The sequence below is a fragment of the Thalia democratica genome, unplaced genomic scaffold (genome assembly GCF_965202585.1).
Source record: "Thalia democratica unplaced genomic scaffold, ktThaDemo2.hap1.1 HAP1_SCAFFOLD_491, whole genome shotgun sequence".
In the NCBI taxonomy this organism is placed as follows: domain Eukaryota; kingdom Metazoa; phylum Chordata; class Thaliacea; order Salpida; family Salpidae; genus Thalia; species Thalia democratica.
The window spans coordinates 11,878-35,202 of record NW_028139534.1 but is presented as its reverse complement, the minus strand read 5'-3'; the positions used below and the strand labels follow the sequence as shown (position 1 = coordinate 35,202).

The following is a 23,325-nucleotide window of genomic DNA, read 5'->3' as shown; positions in this document are numbered from 1 at the left end:
AAATGCGTACTTAAGCGGCAAATTAAGAACAAAAAAAAAATGTGAACCCCCTTTGAAAAAATTCTAGACACGCCCCTGGTCCCTACTACTACAACTGGCAAGTCTAGTACTATACTGTGTTTAAGACAATTCTTCTATTTAAAAATAGTTTAAAATCTAAATTTCTATAACTTAATATTTTTTTAGTAAAAAATATATTAAACAAAAACATTTTGAATAATATTGTTTATATTTTATAGTCTGTAAAAATGTATAATAGTAAAAAATTTTAAAAAATTATACAAGCATTTACTACTACAGTTTTCGATTCTAAAGCTAAATTTTTAAAATGTATCAAAAGCATTTAGTATAGCAAGTGCAGCTTTATTTAGATTTAAAAGGGGTTAATTTTCTTTGAAGTGATTATAATAAATGTTGTAAAAAACTTTGTATTCTAGTTATTACTTTTAACAAAAACGTTTTCCTTCTTCACCAATCTTTGCTTCTCCTACGTACTTTAGCTCAGGGTCGCTGTAAAATAAATAATAATCTGTAGTTTTAAATTTAATTAAAGCTTTATACCAGGGTTTCCCAAAGTGGGCGATATCGTCCCCCTGGGGGCGATTTTAGTAATTCGGGGGGCGATAATTAGTAAGGGGGCGAAAGGGTGGGCGATAACTAGTAAGGGGGCGAAAAGGGGGCGATTTTAAAATTTTGGGCTGCTATAAGATTTTTACTTTTTTTCTTGCTATTTTACTAATTTTAGCTTGCTATTAATTATTTGACCCTGAGGTAAAACTTGAACCAAAAAGTTTCTTTTATTTATGTTACAAATAGAAAAAAAAAATCAAGTGCTTATGACTCCTACTTTCAAGTAAATATTTCCTTATTTGACAATTACATAGATCATAGACGATTGGAATCCCTCTCACTATTTTATAACCTGACATATATGTTATTTGGAATCATAAATGGTTTGTAAAAATCTATGTTATTTATTATTAACTATCACCTCATGATATTTCCAGTTTTTTTTTTTTTTGAAAAGTCACTATGTTAGACTAAGAAATAAAACTATACAGAGTTGCCAATTTACCTAGAAACCTGGAAAATTCTGAAATTTGACAATTTAGGCAAAAAAAAACTTGGATTAATCTGGAATTTTTAACAATTTTAACATATTAAGTAGTAAAATTTAGATTTGACACAAAAAAGCTATCATATAGATAAAAATATAAATCCCTTCGAGGCAGATACTTTTGAAGTAAACGACTTACAGGAAACCTTCTCAGACTTACAAACTGACCTTCAACTTAAATTAAGTTCTTCCAGAGAACGATATGAAAGCTTTTGGACTCAACAAAAACTAAGGCAAAAGTATCCAATCATTTGAGAGGAATTTAGACTGTTGTTTATAGCTTTTCCTTCTAGCTATGTTGTTGAGAAGCTTTCAGTTCAGTTATCAGCATCTTGATCAAAAGATCTAATCTAGATATTTATAAAAGAGGTAACTTAAGGCTCTATTTTACTGATTAAGAATCAGATTAGAAAAACTTGCAAGCAGTTATGAACCTTATCCTTCACATTATATTAGACTTTAGTAGCAGACATTTTTTTATGAAAGTTTTCAAATTTTATTTGATCATTGAAATATTTCCTATTTACCCCGGTTTGTATTGTATTTAAGTAGTCTTTTTAAAATAACAACTTTATTAAGCTATTTATTTTACAACAGGTTTGCATAATGCCTAATAAATATTAATTATGGTAGACTTCCTCTTGAGTTCGTCTTTTTTACCCAAAACAAATTGCAAATTTATATTTTCTTAAATTTAACTTAAGTAAAGTCTATTACTAACTAAATATTTATAAAACAAAATATTTATAATATTTAATAGCTTGTATAGATCTTTTTTTTTTATAAAAGTTTGTTTTATATTTTCGTGGATTTCATGATTAATCTTAACATTATTGCATATAACATATTGAAATTTGTCATTTTGTAAAAACAAAATGGTAATAGTTTTTTGAGTTTGCACTTTTGATTTTTTTCAAAGTGCGAACTCTACGGAAGTCTACTATATTTCCTAAATGGTTTATGTTTAAAAATTGTTAATAGTTTTATTTTGACCTTCTTAATTTTGTAGTTGATATTCGTCGTTTTACATTACACTAAAAGTTTTTATAGCATAGTGATTAAAATATTTGTTTGAAAGACCTTTAATTGACAGGTTTTTTTTATTACTTGTTTAATCTGTATATAACTTATATCACTATATAACTGTTATCTGATTGTAAAATTTTGGTAACCATTAAATTTTTTATTACTAAAAAGAATTTTTTGGTTTTTAAAGAGTATAAATTTGAGGTCTCTATTTGAAATGACTTCTACGTTTTCATTTAAAAGTTTCTTAAACTCAATTTTATTTTTTAACTTTATTTATTACTGTTAAAAAATTTATTATTATATAAGGAGTTTTAAACTATTAATACAACTGTTTTTTGTATTATTTTAATTTAGCATATATTAGCAATTAGAACATACTTAGTTTATTTTAATACTTCAACACTAGCTTTTAGTTTTTCACTATTTTCCTCTGTTAAATTATTAGAGGCTAATAGCTAGAAAAAAAATTAAAACAGAAATAAATAAGCCATCAAAAAGACTGCTACAGTTACAAAACAAAACTTTAACCTAATAAAAAGTTTTTTTTTTATTACTTTCTTTTCACAGAATTAATTGTAAAACATTTGATTTTTTTTGAATTTAAATTAAGAAAAATAAATTGTTAGAATTAAGGTTTAGATTCCTAAAAGTTATTCCAAGTCAAATACTATTTCATGGTGTTGTACTACGAAACAAATAGTTTAAAAAGTTTAAAATTAAATTTTTAACCTTACAATTAACTTGCTTACAATATATCTTAGCATTGAAATTAATTCAATAATAAATTTACTGCATTAACTGAAGCTGTTGATGAAACCACTTTTCATGTGAGATAATCAACCAGTCGGTCAAACTTCCTCAAACTAGATCAGAAATTATTTTAAAATTTTTATTTTATTATGTGTAAAATAAACTGTTCATTATTTTATAGTTTTTTAATCTCTGGTATAGTTATTTTAAAATATGCCTATTTATAAGATAATAAGTATTTTGTGCGGCTTAAATAAGTTACTTAGTATTAACTTCTAAACGTCCGAAATTTGTTATATGTGATATTATTATAATGTCAGGTTTCAGTTAAAATTTTAGATGGGTAACGTACGGCTTAGATCCAGCCGCAGATCCAGTTGAATTTCGACCCGCTAAGTAAATTGAAAACTACTTGTGCAAAATAAATAAAATTAAGTTTTTTGATACTAACATTTTGAAATACGCTTTCATTTCGTTTTCAGTTCACAATAGTATTTTCTAGATCACAATAATACTAAATCATTTTATTACAATTTTGCTCGAGTTTTTTAATTTTCTTATTTGTTATTTTTTTTAAATCATGCAGCCCGAAATTACCTTTTTTTAACGAGTTGAAACTAGAAAAGATATTTTAGTAAATATGAATTGCTGACTACAAAAGTTGTCCACCACTGACCTAAAAGTTTAATTAGTTTCAAAACAGTTCATATTTAAACAAGATTGATTACAGATCACACAAGGCTTTTTTAATAATTAAGTATTTTTATACACTTTACTGGGCTTCTAAGAAAATAACTGTAAATTATTTTCTTAAGCCCTGTAAACTACTTTGAACACAAAAGTGCGTGCATAAGAAGTACCAGACTAAATCACATTTCGAGCACAACTTTTTTAAACTCAAAATATAGTACTCAAAAGAAAAACTACTTTGTAAAATCGTGGGGGCGATTTTTGTTCAAATTACTGAAAAGGGGGCGATTTAGTAAATGAGTTTGGGAAACCCTGCTTTATACAGTTACTAATGCACTAACCTAACAATTTTGTTATGAAGTACGTCTTATTTTACCTTTAAAATAGTTAATCGCATATTAGGGTCTATACAGTTTAAAAAATTTAAAGTAATTAGTGCTAAAAATAAGCTACTTAAAAATTTTTTATTTGATTAGAACAAGTAGTAACGTTTTTAGCTATAAATCAGCAGAGCTAATATGATTTCTCAACATCATAATTAGCACTAAATTAAACCGCACGAAAATCAACAACATTTCATACTACATTTTTGTCCTCAGAAGTACTAATCAGGCACAGATAGTCACGATGAATCGTTTTAACAGTCATTGTAACTGTGTCTGCCTGATATTGATTTTGTTACAAATATATGTTTATAGTTATTATGTTTAATACACAAACATAAAATTTTGCATGCCTTTTTTAATATACCTTAATCTTTTATAAATTACTAGAATATAGGTTAATGTTCATACTTTTTTATGAACAGTGAAACGCCACTAGTCAATAAAGTTTTTGCTTAAAAAACACAGTTGTTTACAATTTATTGTATATATTTCTAGTTTGAATAAAGTTAAGTCTATTTTTGATAATTTTAATATAAAGAATAAATTACTTATTCCTTTTAAAAAAATTGAGGTAAAAAAAGACAATTAATTTTAAACTAAAAAAAACGAACTAGTGCTTTCTATTGTCTCAAGCTTGTACTTTTTTCATTAAATTTTATCGAAATAAGGTACAGTTAAAAAATTTGATGATATACTATAGACCGGGGTTTCCCAAAGTGGGCCAAAGAACAGACACTCAGGGGGTCATGAGCAGCAAAGGGGGGGGGGGGGGAGGGGGGGGGGCATTAGGTTATAATTTGAAACTTACACTAGATATTCTGGAATTGCTGAAGAGGAGCAAAAAAAAAACCTTAGGTGTTACAAGGGGGCCATTTGAAAAAAGTTTTGGAAACCCTGCTATTGACAGACAAGTCAGAAAAAAGCTAAAAAAAATTAAGAAAAGTAAAATTAGTAAAAACTTTTTCTTTATTTAACTGACATATGTTTCTGTGTGTTAAACGAGTTGTGCTTCAATGGAGTTCTGTAAAAGTTAAAATACTGCAACAAAAGAATAGAAGAAAAGTAGGTGAGTATGTTTGTTTACAAAAAGTAAGCATAATCACTACAGATTAATAGTTAGTATCAGATACACTAAATTTTATACAAACACTGTTTTCTTTTAGTATTTATATTTTTACAGAATTCCGTTGAAGTGTGTTAACTCGTTTAACACACAGAAACATACGTCAGTTCAATAAAGAAAAGTGCTGCGGAAATTGTTTTTTTTAATATACTCCAGGGAGCTTGGTTCGCTAGAAACTGTATGAACAAACGATAAGCTTTAAATTTTGAATATCAAAAATAATATATTGAGTTTAAATACTTATCTGAAAAGTATAAATTTAACGAATGCACCTTTTTAGTAAATTATAACAAGATAATTTTTAGCTTTTACATTACGAAACTTTAATGTCACTGATAGTTAGGACAATAGCTGTCTTTTGTTAATTTGGTATCCTATTTAAACAACAAGATGTATTTTTATTTTCGTCATACGAAAAATTTTAATCTATAACTGACTTTTTTATGTTACTGCACAAGACGCAAAAATTGCTGTATTTTTTGCCATCACTTCCACAAACAGGTTCTAAAATTCTAGTACATGCTCCAATAATTTCTCTACACTCGCAATTCTGTTTATTTTACTAATTAAAAAGTTTTTTTGAAATAAAACATTAAGGTAAAAACTTCTGAAAAAAAAAATCAATAAATTTTAATGTTTTAATTTATACTTTTTAACAATTTAAAACTTTTAGTTACTTAAAGAAATACTTAGCTAGTGTTTAGTAGGACTGTATAACGATAAGCTTTTTATAACTTTAAAAAATTAACCACATAAGTTTAATTTAATAACGAGTTAGATTATATAGCTAGAATAAAACATTGGAATAACTTACTCTAGTTGGGTTACCAATTTTAAGGGGAGTAAAAAAAGTTTTTCCGTTATGAATGCACTCTGTAAACAAAAAATAGTAGTTTTTCTTTCTGACTTAAAATTTACTAAACTTTTTATACCAGTTTATTTTATTTTTATATTCACTAAAAAATCTTTTATAATAAATCTAGTTTTTAACTAAATACTAGATAACTATTGTGCTTGTAAAATACACATACAAAGTGAAAACTAATGAGATTATAAAGATTGAAAAGTTTCCAGTAGAAATAATCTCTATTATATAAGAAATATTGTTTCCTTACTATATACGAAATAAATATGTTCTTCTGAAGCTGATGTGAGTTTAAGTTGATAACTTTTAAGCAACTATTACGAGAAATTTTATACTGCTAAGAATGTATAGAAATACTAGCTACTATACTCCTAGACAAGACGTTAAACTGTATCCAAGTGGTGTACGATTCGATAATTGAAAGGTTATTTCGTACACCAGGTTCTAAGAACTATTATATTTAACGTTTATTTTTTGTCGTTCAAGAAACAATATACTATATAAAAGCTGAGTTATTACTGACTGACAAATTTTTTTGATTTTTATGTGAAACATCAAAACTACTTCTTGCCTAGAATCATTTTAAAGTGTACTTAGATTCTTTTTTTTTTTTGAATTATCTCGTTTTAAAAATTTTTCTAGATGAGGGTGTAAGTGTATATCGAATAAAAGTATTTAGCGCATATTCTAATTTAATCAAGCTAATAAATATGTAGTATTTTTGTAAATTTTATATTCTCCTTTTTAATTATACTTTACTGATATTCCTTAAAAAGTTTTCAGGTAACTAGTGTCATTAAGTAAGGTAAGTTTTTGCTTAGATAGAAGTACAAAGTCTAATACAAAAACTGGTACCAAAATATTGATATGCATGTTAACAAACTAAATTTTTGAAAGTTTTGACAATTTTAATTTATTTTGGTAGGTTTTTAGTATCAGCTAGCTTATTATTTTTAGCAACTTATACAGCCATTATTCATTATATACTTTTTTAAATATCAATAACACTAATAAAAACTCATATTTTACATGTTTTATTAAACAGATTACAAGTGCTTTTTTCTAAAATAACAAATATTTAACAGCGTCTTGTTATTCTATTAGAACAAACATTTTTTATTAATATTGTAGAAAGCTTATAAATTTACTTCTAACAGTAATTTTTGAACTAGTTGAAAAGTGTTTTAGATATAAGCACTATAAAAAATAAACTATAAAAAGTTTTTTTATTCCTAATAACATATTTATTTGTTATGTCATAACTACAGTTGAGTATTTCGTTTTAACCAAGTGTCAACTGCCTTTTATATTTGTCATGAGCTATAAAGTCTTTTGCAGCCTTATTGTTAGAAAAAGTCTTTTTCTAAGCGCAATAGTTTTTAAAAATAAAAAAGTAACAGTTTTAGAAGCAAAATTGTAGTGACATGACCGTTGAGTAAGCACAATTAAGTCAGGAGCATATTTCTAAACACATACTATAAAAAAATTAAGTTTTCTTGTTTTTAATAAATACTTTTCTAACTATAAAATAATTCGCAGGCTATAAATTTCTGCTTGGTAGGTCAGATCTACCCTACTGGTCATATTTTGCCAAACCCTTGTTCAAACTTATAAATCTGTATGAAGTGCAACTTAACATTTATCAAGTTTATTTATTATTCTTTATGAACACATCAAAGAATAAATTATTGCTAAAACTATATTTCTTAAAAAAAAATTCAATATTTATTATTAAAGTCCCAGAATACTTACAATTTTTATTTTTTAATAGTTAATTTTTAATAAAAAGTAGATCTTATCTTATGTAAAACAAAGTCTTATTTACACAACCAAATATAACAAACTATAGCTGTATTTATATTAAGTTTATAAAGATTTAAAAATATACATACCCTTAGATTTACAAAAGTTTATCATTGCAAAAAAATTCAATATTTATTATTAAAGTCCCTGAGTACTTACAATTTTTCTTTTTTAATAATTAGTTTTTAATAAAAGGTAGATCTTATGTATAACAAAAACTTATTTACTCAACAAAATATAACAAACTATAGCGGTATTTATATTAAGTTTATAAAGCTTTAAAAATAAACATACCATTAGATTTACAAAAGTTTAACATTGCAAAGTAAATAAAGATGCTAAAAAACATGAACTTCATCTTATTTTACAGATATGCTTACAAACAGAGTGTATTTTAAAATACTATGATAAACTTGAGTTAAAACTTATGATATTTTTGCATGAGTCATCACTTCCGCAATTTAAAAGTTTCATAAGGTTTCAAACTACGTAAATACAAAAGTCATGTATTTAAATACTTGTTTAATTTTAAATGTTTTTAAATTTATTTTAAAAATAAACAGTAGTTGTGCCACTGTTAAATTTTGATAAGGTTTTATGTTTTAAAAATGACTATCATACTGTTCTTACCTTTTTTTAAATAAAAACTTGTATAAAAAACCGTAAACAGACATTTAAAGAGTGTTTGTTTTTAAAACATAGGTTTTGACAGATTTTATATTTTGAAACACTTATAGTTTATATTTTTGTACGCTCTCCGCTAAGTCTTTTGAAAAAAATTTCGGCCCACAAAAGAATTTTGTAAATCCGGCCCGCTATATAAAAAAGTTCCCACCGTTTATATTAAAATATTTAATATATATTTAAAATATTAAAAAACTAAACATATTTTGATGCATAAACTTTTTTCATAACATATTTGTTTTTTTACTTTTTTTATTTCGAATTGAAAGTACAAATACACATTATTAAGTACTATACATATGTAATATTTTTAAACAATAGTAAACAAAAACATTTAACAATTATTTTATTGTATTCCTACATAGCATATAATTGCCTTCACTGTCTTACAATACCAATACAAAACAGTTAAATAGTGTTTAAATACTAAATATATGCAGAAAGTTATAGACAGATAATTTGTACATATTCAGCAACAACAAAAATAATAAATTATATAAAACAATGGTGAAATAAAAAGCGAATAAAGCTTATAAAACTATTGATTGGTATTGTAAGACAGTGAAGGCAATTATATGCTATGTAGGAATACAAAAAAATAATTGTTAAATTTTTCTCAACTGTTTAATTTAAAATTGCATTAAATAAAAACAAAATAACCTGAAAAACAATTAAAAATACTTGATTATAGGAAGTTGTGAAATACGTATGTAAAATATTATAAAAGTAATTTTTGTAAAATAATAAAATAATCTCTACATACAACTCAGAGAACAAGGTTTAATAAATTAAAGATGTATTAAACTTTAATAATCTAATAGTATGCTGTAGTTAAAATGTTTTGTAGATAAAATGATCTAAAACATCCAAATAATATATCTGAGACAATTGATTTTTATTCAACTTCTACTTATTAAAATAAATTCATTTTTGAAGATTTACTACTAAATTTATACGTTGTTTATCATTATTCTAAAACATTTTTAGACTTTGTAACTAAATTTTAAAGAGTATAATACAGATAAAAATACTTAAATAAAGATCCATAACACAAAGGTAAGATTTAAAATGTTGGGACTAGGAAAAAACGTTTTAATTTTAAAAATATTAGAAAAAATAAATTTTTAAATAAAATTTATAAAAACATCTTTTACAAAAATAATAAGAAGTTTAAGCTAAGATATTATATTCTTAGCTTGAAATTGATTGCTGATGTTGAACTCTTTTTATCGGACATCTTCAGTGTTTATTGGCGCAAGCTTGCTATGATTAAAACCGTAAGATAAATACACGATTAATCCTAAAATTAGTGTTAATGGTTAATAATACTTAAATACTTTTAAGACATTGTTTAAGTTTTATTAGTTTTTTGGAACAAAAATCTATATACTCTTAATTAAATTTCTTTCATTTAACCTGCTATAATCCAAATGAATAAACGCAACCAAGTCAAAGGGCTGAGTTTCATTATTAGTGCAACATTTATCAAAATACTCAAGAAGGGAACCAATGGAACTAATGGTACCTTAAAGAAAAACTTTAATTTAATATATAGCTCAAAAATAAAACTGATTATGTCTGATAAAAGCTGAATTTACTTATATGTTTTTTATTATAGAAGGTAATAAAATATATTTTAAAAATTAATTAAAAAACTGGTGTTGAAGTTCAATAAATATTATATAGGTTTAAACACGATAAAAGTATAAGACATATGAGATACTGAATGTTTTTCTAATTAATATTTTATTTTATTCTAAAGCATTTGAAAAAAATACACATTATTTGTTGCTTTTTTATTAAAAATGAGGTCTAAAAAACTGTTATAAAAAATAGAATACGAACATGAACCTTATAAGTGGTAATAGTTGAATCTTGGTAGAACAGGGAAATTAGTAGAAGACACGCAATTATGGCTGTAAAAAGAACAACAAGTGGTATTACTACGTATGCTTGCTCTAAAACATTTGTGGGTACGAAAATTAAAAGGGATATTATCACAATAGAGCAGACAACCGCCAAAACTAAAGCATTGAAGACAAGTTGACCAGGTCTATACGTCAATGTCCAATAAAAATATGATCCAAAAGAGGAGTTTATAACTGACTTTTTGATCGTACCACAATTGTTTTGTCCCAGCAAAGTATAGTTTTCGCAGCTGTTTCTTTTGAAAATACATATTTAATCAAAATGATAGTTAGTATTTTGCATTCAAAGTTGTTTACTTAAAATTATGCTAAAACTATAAATCAGATACTATATATATAATGAACTTCTAAAAAATATGAAAATTTAAGCTAGTTTTATATGTTTATAAATACCTTTCGTTCTTTAATTTTTTCGTTGACTATGAACAAAAGTAAAATTACATTAGAAATTCTTGAACTTTAAACTAATCTGTTTGAATAAGATTTTAAACAACTGAAGATCTCGTTTTTTTTAAACGAGTGAAACATTGTATTGTAATAAAATTTTAAAAACTTAGCATTGAATCATTCTTCTTTTTAAGTCGAGAACTTTGATTGCAACCTTTAAAGCAAAAAGTACAAACTTTAAACTTAATTAAAGTTTTTGAAAAAAAAAATCAAAAATTTTAACACGTCTTTTGTCCTCTAACGTTTTTAATATAAGAACTTTTTTATCAGTTTTAACCGTACCTTTAATGAATAATTGCAATAGCTTTTAGTTATGAGCAAAAAGTAAACTCATTATCTTTACTCAAAACCACTAACTTTGTCACAAAATAAAATTTCATACCTATCTATTGTAACTTTTTCTTCCTGATACTTCACTGAACAATCTTTTTTTTCGTTCTCGTAGGAATCTGAACACGATCCGTCACCGGGACTTCTTTCCACGATGACGTCATCATCTTTGTTGTCGACTTCCTTGTTATCTACTGACGATCCTAACTGCTTCATTGCCATCGTTGGTGTTATTTCTTCGTCAACTTTATCTGATCTCGAAAGACTGCAACAGACAAGTTGTATGAGTATATGTTAGTTGTATTTAGTTTTATTTAGTGATGTACCGGACTCACTATCCGGGTCCGGATCCGGCCGGATATTGCCATTTTAGTCTGATATCAGGATCCGGCCGGATCTTGATATGAAAAAAAAATCTGGATCCGGTTCCGGCCGGATTCTAATTTGAAAAACAGTTTTGATCCGGGTCCGGCCGGATCCTAACAGAGATCCGGCCGATTCTGATAGTTAGTAAAAAAGAGCAAACAGAAAAGTATTTTTCAAAAACAAACCCTGTAAAAATTAAAAAGAGTCATTTTCTTCAAAAAATACGTTCGAAAATTAAACACCTACCGTGATTGGCTCATTTTGTACACGTGACTAATTTAAATTTGTTTACATTAACTATGAAACAAACATTCTAGAAATGCAACTCTTTACCTATGTTGTAAAATTAAAAACTTTACTACCAAATTGTCAACCTTATGGCTAGCTGTTCTACTGATTATTAGATTAAAGTAATTTTATACACAAGCTAGTTTATACTCACTCTAGCTAGTTTTTTTTTTTTGACTTAACTAGTGGCAACCCTGCTAGTTTGAAAATTTTTGGGAACTTTTGAAAATCTATGGCTGCCCTAGGCTAGTTTAGTTTTAAAAAAAAAACTCAGGCTAGTTTTCTTTTAGATTTTGAATGAGTTTGAGATGATCCAGTTTTCAATATTTTGTGATTTCTAGTTAATTTTATTAAAGAACTTGATTTTAATTGATTTTAGATTGGTAAGGCTATAGGGGGGTCCATCTTGATTTTTACAAGTTGATCTTATTTGATAAATTTTAATCTTAGCTACCAGATACTTTTTACAGCTACAAATTTCAAAGTAGCTTTTGAGATACAAGGGGTCAAAGCCGGCCAGCTCAATAGCTTCCTTATAGAAGGTGCAAACTAAAAAGGCGAAAAAAAACGATTTTATTAAAAATATATCTACTCCTACAGTTTTTAAGCAATCTTATTAAAATTTTCATAGTTTACTCTTTACTAAATTTTAAATAATCTGAGTGTAGGAAATTTTTTATGTTGAGAAAAAGTCCCCTTTTTTCAAAAAAAGGTGTTTTTTTCTTGAATTTTAGACCATAAATTTGTAAATTTCAATTATTTGAAATTCAAACACTCAAAAGCTTTTAAACTATGTAAGGAATTTTTTTTTGAAAATTTGAGGTACCTAGCTTTAAAAACCTAGGAGGAAATAGATTTTTAGTTAAATGGATATTTCCGCGTTTTTAGCTTGCACCTTCCATTAGGTCCCTATGGAACTCTCCGACTTTGACCGCTTATATCTCAAAAACTACTTTGAATTTTGTAAAGCTATAAAAAACATCTGGTAGCTAAGATAGTATTCTATTTAATAAGATCAACTTGTAAAAAAAGTGTTTAACCCCCCTATAGCCTTAATTGTAAACATTACTTAAAATGTTCAACCTTGAGGCTAGCTGCTCTACCTAGCATTTCTATTAGCTTAAGGTAATTATTTTTTTGGTTTTTCAAAACCTCATTCTGACTCAGGAAAGTTTATAATCACTCAGGTTAGTTTTTTTGATGCAAAGAGTGGCAACCCTGATATTAGCTAAAATTAGGTGGTATTCTGGTTGCAAGAAATCATGGAAAGTTTATTAGTTTAGCAAAAAAGATATTTTAGTGTATTTTATTGTTCTTTCAATTTGAAGTTTTTTTTACTGTTCTTTCAATTTCAAGTTTTTCTTTTGTTCTTTCAATTTTAATAAAATTTAAATGTAAATATTGTTCAGAAAATTAGCAAACAAACCAGCTAATATTTTTAACTGTTAATCTTAACTAGACCTTAATAACATATCATAAACTTTCTTATTATTTAATTATTTTAGCAGCACATTAATATTTTTTAGTCTAAATTTTTTTTTTTAACTATAATTTTTCAAAATTCAAAAGTATATAGTTAGATATAATATAACACATAAAAGATAAACTTCACACAATTATACTTAGCTATTAGTTAGTAATATAAAATTGCATTATCGTACTTAGTAGTTTTTATACTACTTACATTACAAATAACTTAGAGTATTAAGAATCCGGTTCCAGACCCGGCCGGATTTTAATTTGAAAAAAATATCCGGGTCCGGTTCCGACCGGATTCTAATTTGAAAAAAAAGTCCGGATCCGGGTCCGGCCGGATTCTAATTTGAAAAAAAAGTCCGGGTCCGGTACATCACTAGTTTTAATATAATATAGATTTTAATCAAGTTAATTAACTTATTTTAAAGCAGTAACTAAACTAACCTAGAACTATGGTCAACTAAAATAATTAAACAAATATACTTTCATCATTATTTTAATAAGTTTTCATTTGAATTTACATTGAATTGTCGTTTAAGTAGTTTTTTAATGTTATTTAAACTTGTTTATGTTTCTTAAAATATTATCTATAACACTATACTAGTTAGAATACTTCAATTTAACTAACCTAGACAGGTTGTTTGGAGAATATCTGAGTGTAATTACACAGAAAGCAACAAAACTGCAAGCAAGCAACTGGCCTATTGCAATAAACTCTACTAATGTCTCAAGACTGAAGAAGATAGCTAACACAGTGCTTATTGCTGCAACAGTCAATGTTGCAATGTGAGGTACCTGTTACATGATGACTGCAAGTTTTAACTTTAATTAATTTACTGTTTATATTAGTTAAGATTTTTAGAACATTGTAGGCTCAAAATAGATTTTTTTATAAATAATTTTTACCTTTTAAACCTTATGTCTTGATTTTTATTTTGTATTGTATAAAAAGAAAGTATATTTTAAATTCTTTACTTTATACATAAAACTTAGTCTGTACAAATAAAAAGTGAATTGGCTTTTATTTAGTTTATATTTTTATGATAAAAAAGTAAAAAGTTGAAATTCAATTAATAAGACTAAAAAGTATTTACGATAAAAACAATGTTTCAAAATACAAAAATTGGAATAAGCCTGTATTTTTTAGTTAAACAATAAGTCAAACAAGTACATACTAATTAAATAATGTTTAAAATTTAATGATTATAACCATACGCAAAAAGCACTTTTCCTCGTCGTTACTTTTTTTTTTTTTTAAACAAGTTTACAAGCAAACCTGAGTAGCTGGATGAACTCGACCTAGAAATGACCACAGAAGTCCATCCCTAGACATAGCTAGTAGATAGCGGGGGACAACAAACAAGATTACTAAGAGGCATGCCAGCATGGCAGCTAAAGCACCAACGGAAATGACGTACTTCGCCCAATAAACTCCCCTCAACTCATAAGCTGACGGAAACGGAGTTAATGCATCAATATCGTAGTAAGGCACCATCAAAGTCAATGAGGCCGCACCACCGACATATGCTGCCATGACTATTGATACGGAAATACCCAATGACAAAGGAATGTCTCTAAAATTTAATATATAACGTTTATTGAAGGACAAAAAAAAGCGCTAAAAATATTTGGTCCTAGGATCTGGTGTACAAAAAAACCTTTCGGTCGTAGAGTCGCACACCACAGATACCTTTTAACGTCTTGTCCAGGACATTGTTATAGTATAAGCATTTTTAAAAGCATATTATACACTTACTAATTACTCTACATTTAAAAAGTAGTTACAACACTGTTTTATTCTAATTAATAAACTAGTAACTTACTTTTTTGTTTTATACAGATTTTATTACATTATAGTTTTTTCAAAATGTCTTTATTTTATTACATTTTACATATTCTAAAAGTTTTTTTTAATTCATAAAAGGTTTTATTACTGGACGAGTTGATTAATTATATTTATTTTTTTGTAAAAAGTTTAGAAAGTTTAACTGTATAAAACCTAGCAGCGTTTTTAGCTTCTTCAGTGGCAGATGATATCATTTCATAGCCTACATAACTGAAAATTAATTTTGACGCTCCTTTCAAGGTGCCTGACCATCCGTATGGAAAAAAGTCGTTGGTCCAGTTTTTCTTTTCTCCAAGTGCAAATCCGGTTGCTGGAAGTTTATTAGTTTACAAAGTTTGAAAGTATACTATTTACTTGTACCAAAAAGTAAGTAAGTAACAAATTTAGGACTCGTAAATTTAAGATATAAAAATAATATTACCAATAATGAACAGAAGAACCATGAGGTTAAGAAGTGAGATAGAAATATTTATTTTCGAAGATATTTTAACTCCAAAAAGAAGAACAGAAGTGAGTATTATTATGAGAAATGCCGCTAAAAAATCAGGGTATTCTGACAAAAATCCTCCTTCACTCATAGGCATTGTGTGGCGAAAAAATTGTTGATGGTACCGTTGCTAAGCTGATCGATGTAACTGTTTAAAATAGTTGTAAGTCAGTTTTAAATAGGCATTTATTTATAGTAGAAAACTCCTTAAATTAGAGTTTTATAATAGTCAGAAATAGCAACTAGACACTGAAAGAAAGAAATATATATTCTTAGAAGTGAATAACTTTTAGTAATAAGCTACCAGTTTGTTTCAATTGGATTGTTTTAAAAAACTCTTAGGTAGTTTAATGATAGCAAAAGTCAAAAGAATAAAAAAAAATCCCATTCACTCAGAAGTTTTCTAAAGCACCTAATAGTTCAAATAAAAAAGGTTTGTTGTTTTTAAAATATTTGCAAAAACTGCTGATTTCTTGTCACATTTAATTATCTTAAATTAATATCTTCTCATTTATTTATCGGTTTGTTTTGAAGAAGCCAAACAATACACTAAGTTATCTCAAAATAAGTTAAGCTAAGTGTTTTAGTATTTAGAAAGTATCTTTTTAGAAAGTATCCTTTAACATTAAAATGAAATAGAAAAAATACTTTCTAAATACTAAAACACTTAGCTTAAATAATTTTGAGATAAAATAGTGAATTGTTTGGTTTCTTCAAAACAAACCGATAATTAAATGTGAAAAAAGTTTCAGTCGTACTATTTTGTTTTGTTTACAAACAAATTCTTACTCAAAAACAAACTGGTAAGACATTTGATTATTTTTCGATACGAATGCCTTAATTAAAAAAGCTTAACAGTATTTTTCATTGAGTTGTTTATATAATGATGCATTTAAATAAACTAGACTAAACTTCTAAGTTATAACATAATAAAATAAAGGTCGCCATAGAGCGGAAGTTTTATCGACCGAAAAACAAACTACTTAGGGAAAGGCAACAGGCGCACATGTTGTAGAAGCCAAAAAAGTGATGACAAGTTTTAACCAAGGTACAAGCAAGGTGCTTACTCAATGAATTATTTATGAACTTATGCAGTGCTCTTTCGCGCCAGCAAAACTTTAAAATTACACACAACACTCGAAATTCCAAATTTACACCTAGCAAAAAGGTTAGTGTTGTTGAAAATCTTTTTACTGTTTTGTTTGTTTCAACTTTAAATTTTTCACTTTACTTTCTTATCCGATAAATAAAGTAAAATAAAAACTATAACTATAAGAAAATATTAACATACGATTCTTTAAATTAAGTTAGTCTTAGACATAACATCGTACCATGTTGTTTAAAAAAATCTGATAAACAAAACTTATGTGTAAAGTAAACAGTGAGTATAATAAACTGTTAGCTTGCTTTTTCAGCATGAAAGTTTTGATATTTTTAAATAATTTTTGTAACAAATTTATTAAGTGCAAAAATTGAGTAAAAGAGCAATTTTTTAAAAACATGTCAAATATGATTAATTAATTTGAGTGTAAAACTTCCTAAAAAATTGATTAAAACCATTTTTAACAAAAACTAATTAACTTTAAACTTTTTAGAGTTATTAAAAAATACCTACAATCGTAATAATATCTAGAAGTTTTGATACTTTTGACTTTTTTAATGAAGTATTGAGAATAAGTATTGAAAAATAATGTTTCCTTAGCAACAAAGTTTTAACTGAACCCTAATACTGTATTTTTTGTTTGTAAGTATTCTGTGAAGGTTAGTATTTTCTATGTATTGTATAGTAATAAAAAGCTCAAGTTTATTAAACAAAAAGCTGTATTTTTAAATCGGTTGCTTGTGTAGTAACTAAAAGCAATAAGTTTTTTTTTTGAAATTTGAGCAATTAAAAAATATATAATAATTTGTTCGATGTTTGTGGAAAACATTATTTAATTTTGTTTCAATAGAAAAACTTAGCACCACAATCGAATCGAATATATCATCTATAGAAATATATTTTCATGAAAATTCACGCAACTGCATGAGACAGACCTGGCACATGATTTAGCTGTTGCTGACAAATATATGGCATGCTCGATCGCAACGTTCCATCCTATTATAAAGGCCCACAGTTCTCCAACGCTGAGGTACGTGAACTGATAAGCTGATCCGGCTACTGGAACTCTTGCCGCAAACTCTGTTGCAAAGTTGATATAATATACAAACTTTTATGATCAAAACTTCAAGCTTAGTAGTTTTTATAAAGAAGAGAAGTTATATAAAACATTTTCATATTTAGTCAGTTACAAAACTAACAATTAAGTAGAATCTTTTTCACTAAAAATTAAAAATATGCAAACCTTACAGCATTGTTATAATAAATTATTAACAAATTTCAGTCGTCTAAAATCTGAGTTTAAGTTTTTTAACAGGCTTCAAAGTTATACCAGCATAACAAGTTGCAGAGAGTATGGATGCAACAGCTGCGAGAACATAAGAAATCACTATAGATGGCCCTGCAGTGTTTTTTGCAACCGTACCAACCAAAACATACAAACCCGACCCAACCATGCCACTTATCGCGAGAAAAGTCAGGTCTAAAAGTCCAAAACATCTCTTCAGGTCTGAAAAATTAAATATAGATAAACACTAGTCCTTCATTAATTTTTTTTCTTATATTTCATAAAAAACATATTTTATGCATCTTGATTTTTTATCTTTAAAGTCTAGCTTTTACATAATAATTAAAAGTTATATTTATGGAAAAGCTATAGAATGTAATTATTTTTAGTACTATTATTACTAGTGACTATTATAGTATAATATTTATTAAGATTTAGTTTGATGGAACCAAAGTGGTTTAATTCAAGTAAGCACCTTTTGTAGTTTCAACAAAAAAAATATTTGCCAGTTTATGGAAAAAATAAACTGTTTTTTCATATTTAATAAGTTTTGTTTTAATAACCAGAAACAATTCTAAACTCTAAGTAATGAATAAAGCACTAATTAAAAAAAAAGTTCACAAAACTTATCTAAAATTCATTTATGTAAACAACTAAACTAAAAAAAAATAAGAAAAAATTGTTTGTTGCCATTTGAAATAATAAAAATTCACTAACTAAACAATAAGCTTGTTGAATTATCAAGTAATACTTATTTTACTTATAGTTATTAAAATAAAACTGTTGTAGCTTTGTTGGCATAAATTATTTCTTTATTGAAAAGAACGTGTTAAACTATATAGTTTATGCATTTACGAATGTTCTTGTATATCTACTTTATTTTTTAAATTTAGTTTTCAAAAAATTTGTTGTAAAAAAATATTATTTATTTAATGTATTAAAAATTATATAAGATATTTTGTTCACCAATTTATGTACGATTGCTTTCTTGATTAATGTTTAAGGTTGTTAGACCGTTACAATATTGATAAATGCTCTATTTAATAACAATGTATAATGAAAAATATTAACTTGAGAAACTATTACAAACTTTTTTTTTCTTAGCAACTATTCCATGTGCAAGCTTTCTGAATTTTTTAACAGCTTATCATTTATCAAGTTAACAAAAACTAAGTCAATAACGTTTACGTTAAGCTAAAAATGTGATTTGAAAACTGTTCTATAATTTTTTACCAATTATCCTCACTTTAAATTAGTTAACTGTCCTGGACAAGACGTTTAAAGTATCCGTGGTGTGCGACTCGATAACCGAAAGAGTTTTTCGTATACCAGATCCTAGGACCAAATATTTTAAGCGTGTTTTTCGACGTTCAATAAACTATATATATAATATATAAAACATATAAAAAACATAAAAAATAACTAAAGTTATTAAGACATTGTATTAAACAACAGTGTCATTATTTATATTAAAGTTGCACAATTTTTAAATTAAAATTATGTTTAGTTTAAAAAAAAAAATCAAAAATTTGCTTACAAAATAACTTTTTAAATTATATAATTATTTTTTTCCAAAAATTTACTTTAGCTAAACTTTCTTTATTCAAAACCGTACTTATTCAAAATTAGAGACTCATGAATAATTAATAAGTCTAAACAACTTGCGATATTTTTAAATCAAAAGTGATAATTCTTTGAGTTATGATAAAAGTAGTGTATTGTAAAAGTCATAAAATTGTAGGAGCTATATATATACTAACTTTTAAATGTTCGTAGTAAGTTGTTTGTTAAATTTAAAAGCATACTTAAATTATACTTCATTATATTGAACCGGATAAAAATGTCTACAGTATTTTATAATTTTCTACAGAAACTACATTAGTTTTTAAATTAAACATTTTAAACCTGTAAAAATTACGATTAAAACTGTAATATTTTAAGGCATAATTTCGAATAACTTTATAAAGTTTAAGAGTACTGCACTTTAAAATTGAGCACGGAATGTTTGTAATTTACTACAATAGAAACATTGAATAATTAATTATATGCATAATATATTGTTATGAAAGCATATCAAATATTCTTAATAATTTATGAGAAAAATCAATACTAAAAAAAACTTCTCGATTTTGCTAAAACTTTTTAGCAATAACTTTGTTTGTACAAGTTTCTAAGTAATTTTTATATTTGGGTCAACTTTTAAATATACTCAAATTAGTTTTTACAAGTCACCAAACATAAATTAGTCAGAGTTAAGTTTTAAGCAAACTTAAACGTAACTATAATGAATAATGAAAAGCTTAAACAGTTATCGACAAATAACTTACTACTTTTTAAACTTTTTGCTGAAACAATGAGAGTAAAATTTCGTGTGAGCTATATTTTATTTTTTTTATTTGTCAGCAAATTAATATTACATCAAGCTAGGTGTTTATATTTTTCTAATGTAAACAAACGAATGAAGTGTTGAATATAAAACTCTTGTATAAATACTTTACTTTTGCATTGATTACATTTTGGGAAATACACATTTTCGTTTACTTGACACGTTTTTAACTTTTACATCAACAATTTTTTACAATCCAATTTTTTTTTTTCTCTTTAAGTTATATATAGACTTACAGACTATGTGTAATCATGTTAAAAGCTGATACATCGATTTATTTTTTGAGGTTCTGCCTAAAATTTAAACATAATGTTTTGTTTTCTAACATACAGGAAGCATTTTATCTCTAGATTAACATGTAGAAGTTTTCACCTTAAATTTTTGATAAGAAAAAAAGAAAATATTTACCTTAATTTTATTATTTATATAATGTAGCAAATTTATTCTTATACTAAAATGTTGCTTTTTCAGCTAAATTTTACCGTCGAGCTTAAATAACTATGAGGTTCATGTGTTCAGGATAGTACTTCTTTTATCTCTAATCAATTAAATGAACCGTTATATAAACATATAAGTATATTATTTTCTTAAACTAGTATGGTTTTAAAGAGGATAACAGTTTGTTTAGAACTTTATTTAGTTTTTGCTATTTTGATGTTTTTAATACTTGAATAGTAGAAAAACGAACAAATTGTTCAATACATTTATTAAAATATAAATTAAATGCTTATAAAGTGTTTTATAGCTTTTTCTTTCAAAACGTACGAATATAATTTAGAAACGTTTTTAAATTATTTTTTTTATTTAGTTGTAACGCATTATGCTAACTATTCAAAAATTCATACACCTTAAGTATAAAAAAAGCATAAAGTTGCGAACCTTTTCGCATCATATCGTGTGAAACATCTTTTTTCCTTTGAAATCCTTCCCTCAAAGTGTTTGCAAAGGAGTTCAAAACTGCTCCCCCTGCTACCATCTCGATTAGTGTTTGTTTAGTCTGAGCACCTAAACTTCAACTTCCACAACTGCAGTCTGCATCGAGAAAAAAAAAAAAGCTAATAAAGAAATGTATCGATCATTTTCTAAAATATGCTTGCAAAATTCATAGTAGAGTTAAGAAAATAAAAGTTGTACAAGTTGTATAAGTTCTTTTTAAACGAAAAACCTTGTTTATGACAAATGAAAACAATTTCCTAAGTAAATATCATTTTTAATTTTATTTTAACTTGGTTTATACCTTTTTGATTTCTTTCCTTCTATTAAACCTTAATCAATAAATGTTAACTTTTTTTTTTCTACTCTGTATAACTTTTATAGTTTTTAGTCGTTTTTTAATAAAGAAGATTTTTCTTGATTACTAGGTATTTTAAATAAACAGATACATAATCAGAATAAAATGTATGTATTATCATAAAAGATAACTGTTTAACTTAAAAATTTAATTATATAAAACTATCAATAAAACTAAAAAATTTGAAGTTTGTTATCATTTCATTAAACCATTAAAATTAGCTAAATTCTAAATGTTTAAAACTTAAACAGCTCCTTTTTTATAGAATACAAATTTTTATTATAGTTCTACTTACATTTTAGTGAGTTTCCAAAAAAAAGGGCACTTTTGTTTTTCTCTTTTGACAAGCCTAAAAAAGACTTCAAACTTCTTCAGAATCAAAAACAACTTGCTAAACTTTAATTTTTCTTTTTACGTTTTTTTCAGTTATTTAGAAACTTTAAAAAACCCTTCAATTTATCTTTAACTTCTCATTTTTTGTTTTGGTATTTTTTTCTGTTTATTAAGTAATGGTTTTTTTAAAAACTTTTGTAAAAATTGATACTTTATAATGATAAATATAGATTTTGAAGAAATTGTTAAAAATTTTGTTAAAAAATACCGATCAAATAAATCTTATTTAGTATAAACAGTTGTTCAACATTTTTTTATTACTTATTAAACAGTGGTTTAGTATTCAAAGTGTAAAAAACTTTAAGCAAATATTTTTAAAAAATTAAGAAAATACTTTAACAGTTTTATACATATAAATTTATTTAATTAATTAACACCGATAAGTTATGTTTTTAAAGATATTTTTTAATATTGGTGGTATGCTATCTAAGTAAACTTAATTCTAGATATTAAACAGACACGTTTTTAGTTATATAATAAAAAAAAAATAAATATTGATCAGTCTATCACAAGCCGGAAGTAAATTAAAACAAATTATATAGCTTAAAAATAAACAAAACTAGCTATTATTTATTTTTATGTTGAATATTTTAACTGTATAATTTTAACAAGTTGTTACAGTATACAAACAAAAAAAACTAATGATCTTATCGTTTATTGATGTTATGGGTTATTTAAAAATTTATTGTAGCCTATGTTTTGATAAACCTTATTGTTTTTAGTGGTTACGTCAGTTTGGCTACGATTAAAAGACTTGATTATGTTTTAAAAACAAAACAAGTTTTTTAAAATTTCTCTAAAAAATATCCAAACGTATATGTTTGTATATACAAGAAAAAGCATCTCCATAAAAACCTTTACAGATTTTAAAAAACTAAAACTTTAAAATGTATACACAACAACAAAAACCAAAACAAGGTACATAAACTTCATTGAACTCTAAAAATATAATCTAACAGACACTATAACAAAATAGAAGCTCATAAATTTGGTCTATAGACCAGTAACTTATTTACTTTAACTGTTTTCAGCTGTATCTAATATAAAAAAGTTGAAAATAAGAAACCTTAAAGCTTAAAATAAAGTTAACTATATCTTAAAATTAACAAAACATAAGGTGGGACACAAGTAGTTAAGCAGGGTACAAAAACTATATTTATATTTGTGCTTAAAATGTAAGCTCAGCCATAATAACATGTTATAATTCTTTTAGAATTAAACAAAAATTTTATGCTTTCTGTTATAACTATTGA

General features: G+C 25.7%; 1 protein-coding gene and 1 pseudogene across 1 annotated transcript; both read right to left on the bottom strand.

Moving 5' to 3' along the window:
- Positions 1-231: 231 nt before the first annotated feature.
- Positions 232-8,158, bottom strand: LOC145846538 (double-headed protease inhibitor, submandibular gland-like). The gene is made up of 4 exons (XM_082953260.1): positions 8,058-8,158; positions 5,910-5,968; positions 5,533-5,645; positions 232-510 (listed from the first exon to the last, which is right to left on the bottom strand). Exons 1-4 carry the CDS (start codon positions 8,119-8,121, stop codon positions 447-449), a joined length of 300 nt encoding a protein of 99 aa, XP_082809386.1. The 5' UTR covers positions 8,122-8,158; the 3' UTR covers positions 232-446.
- Positions 8,159-9,673: 1,515 nt separating this feature from the next.
- LOC145846537 (cationic amino acid transporter 4-like) lies at positions 9,674-21,364 on the bottom strand (annotated as a pseudogene).
- Positions 21,365-23,325: the final 1,961 nt, after the last annotated feature.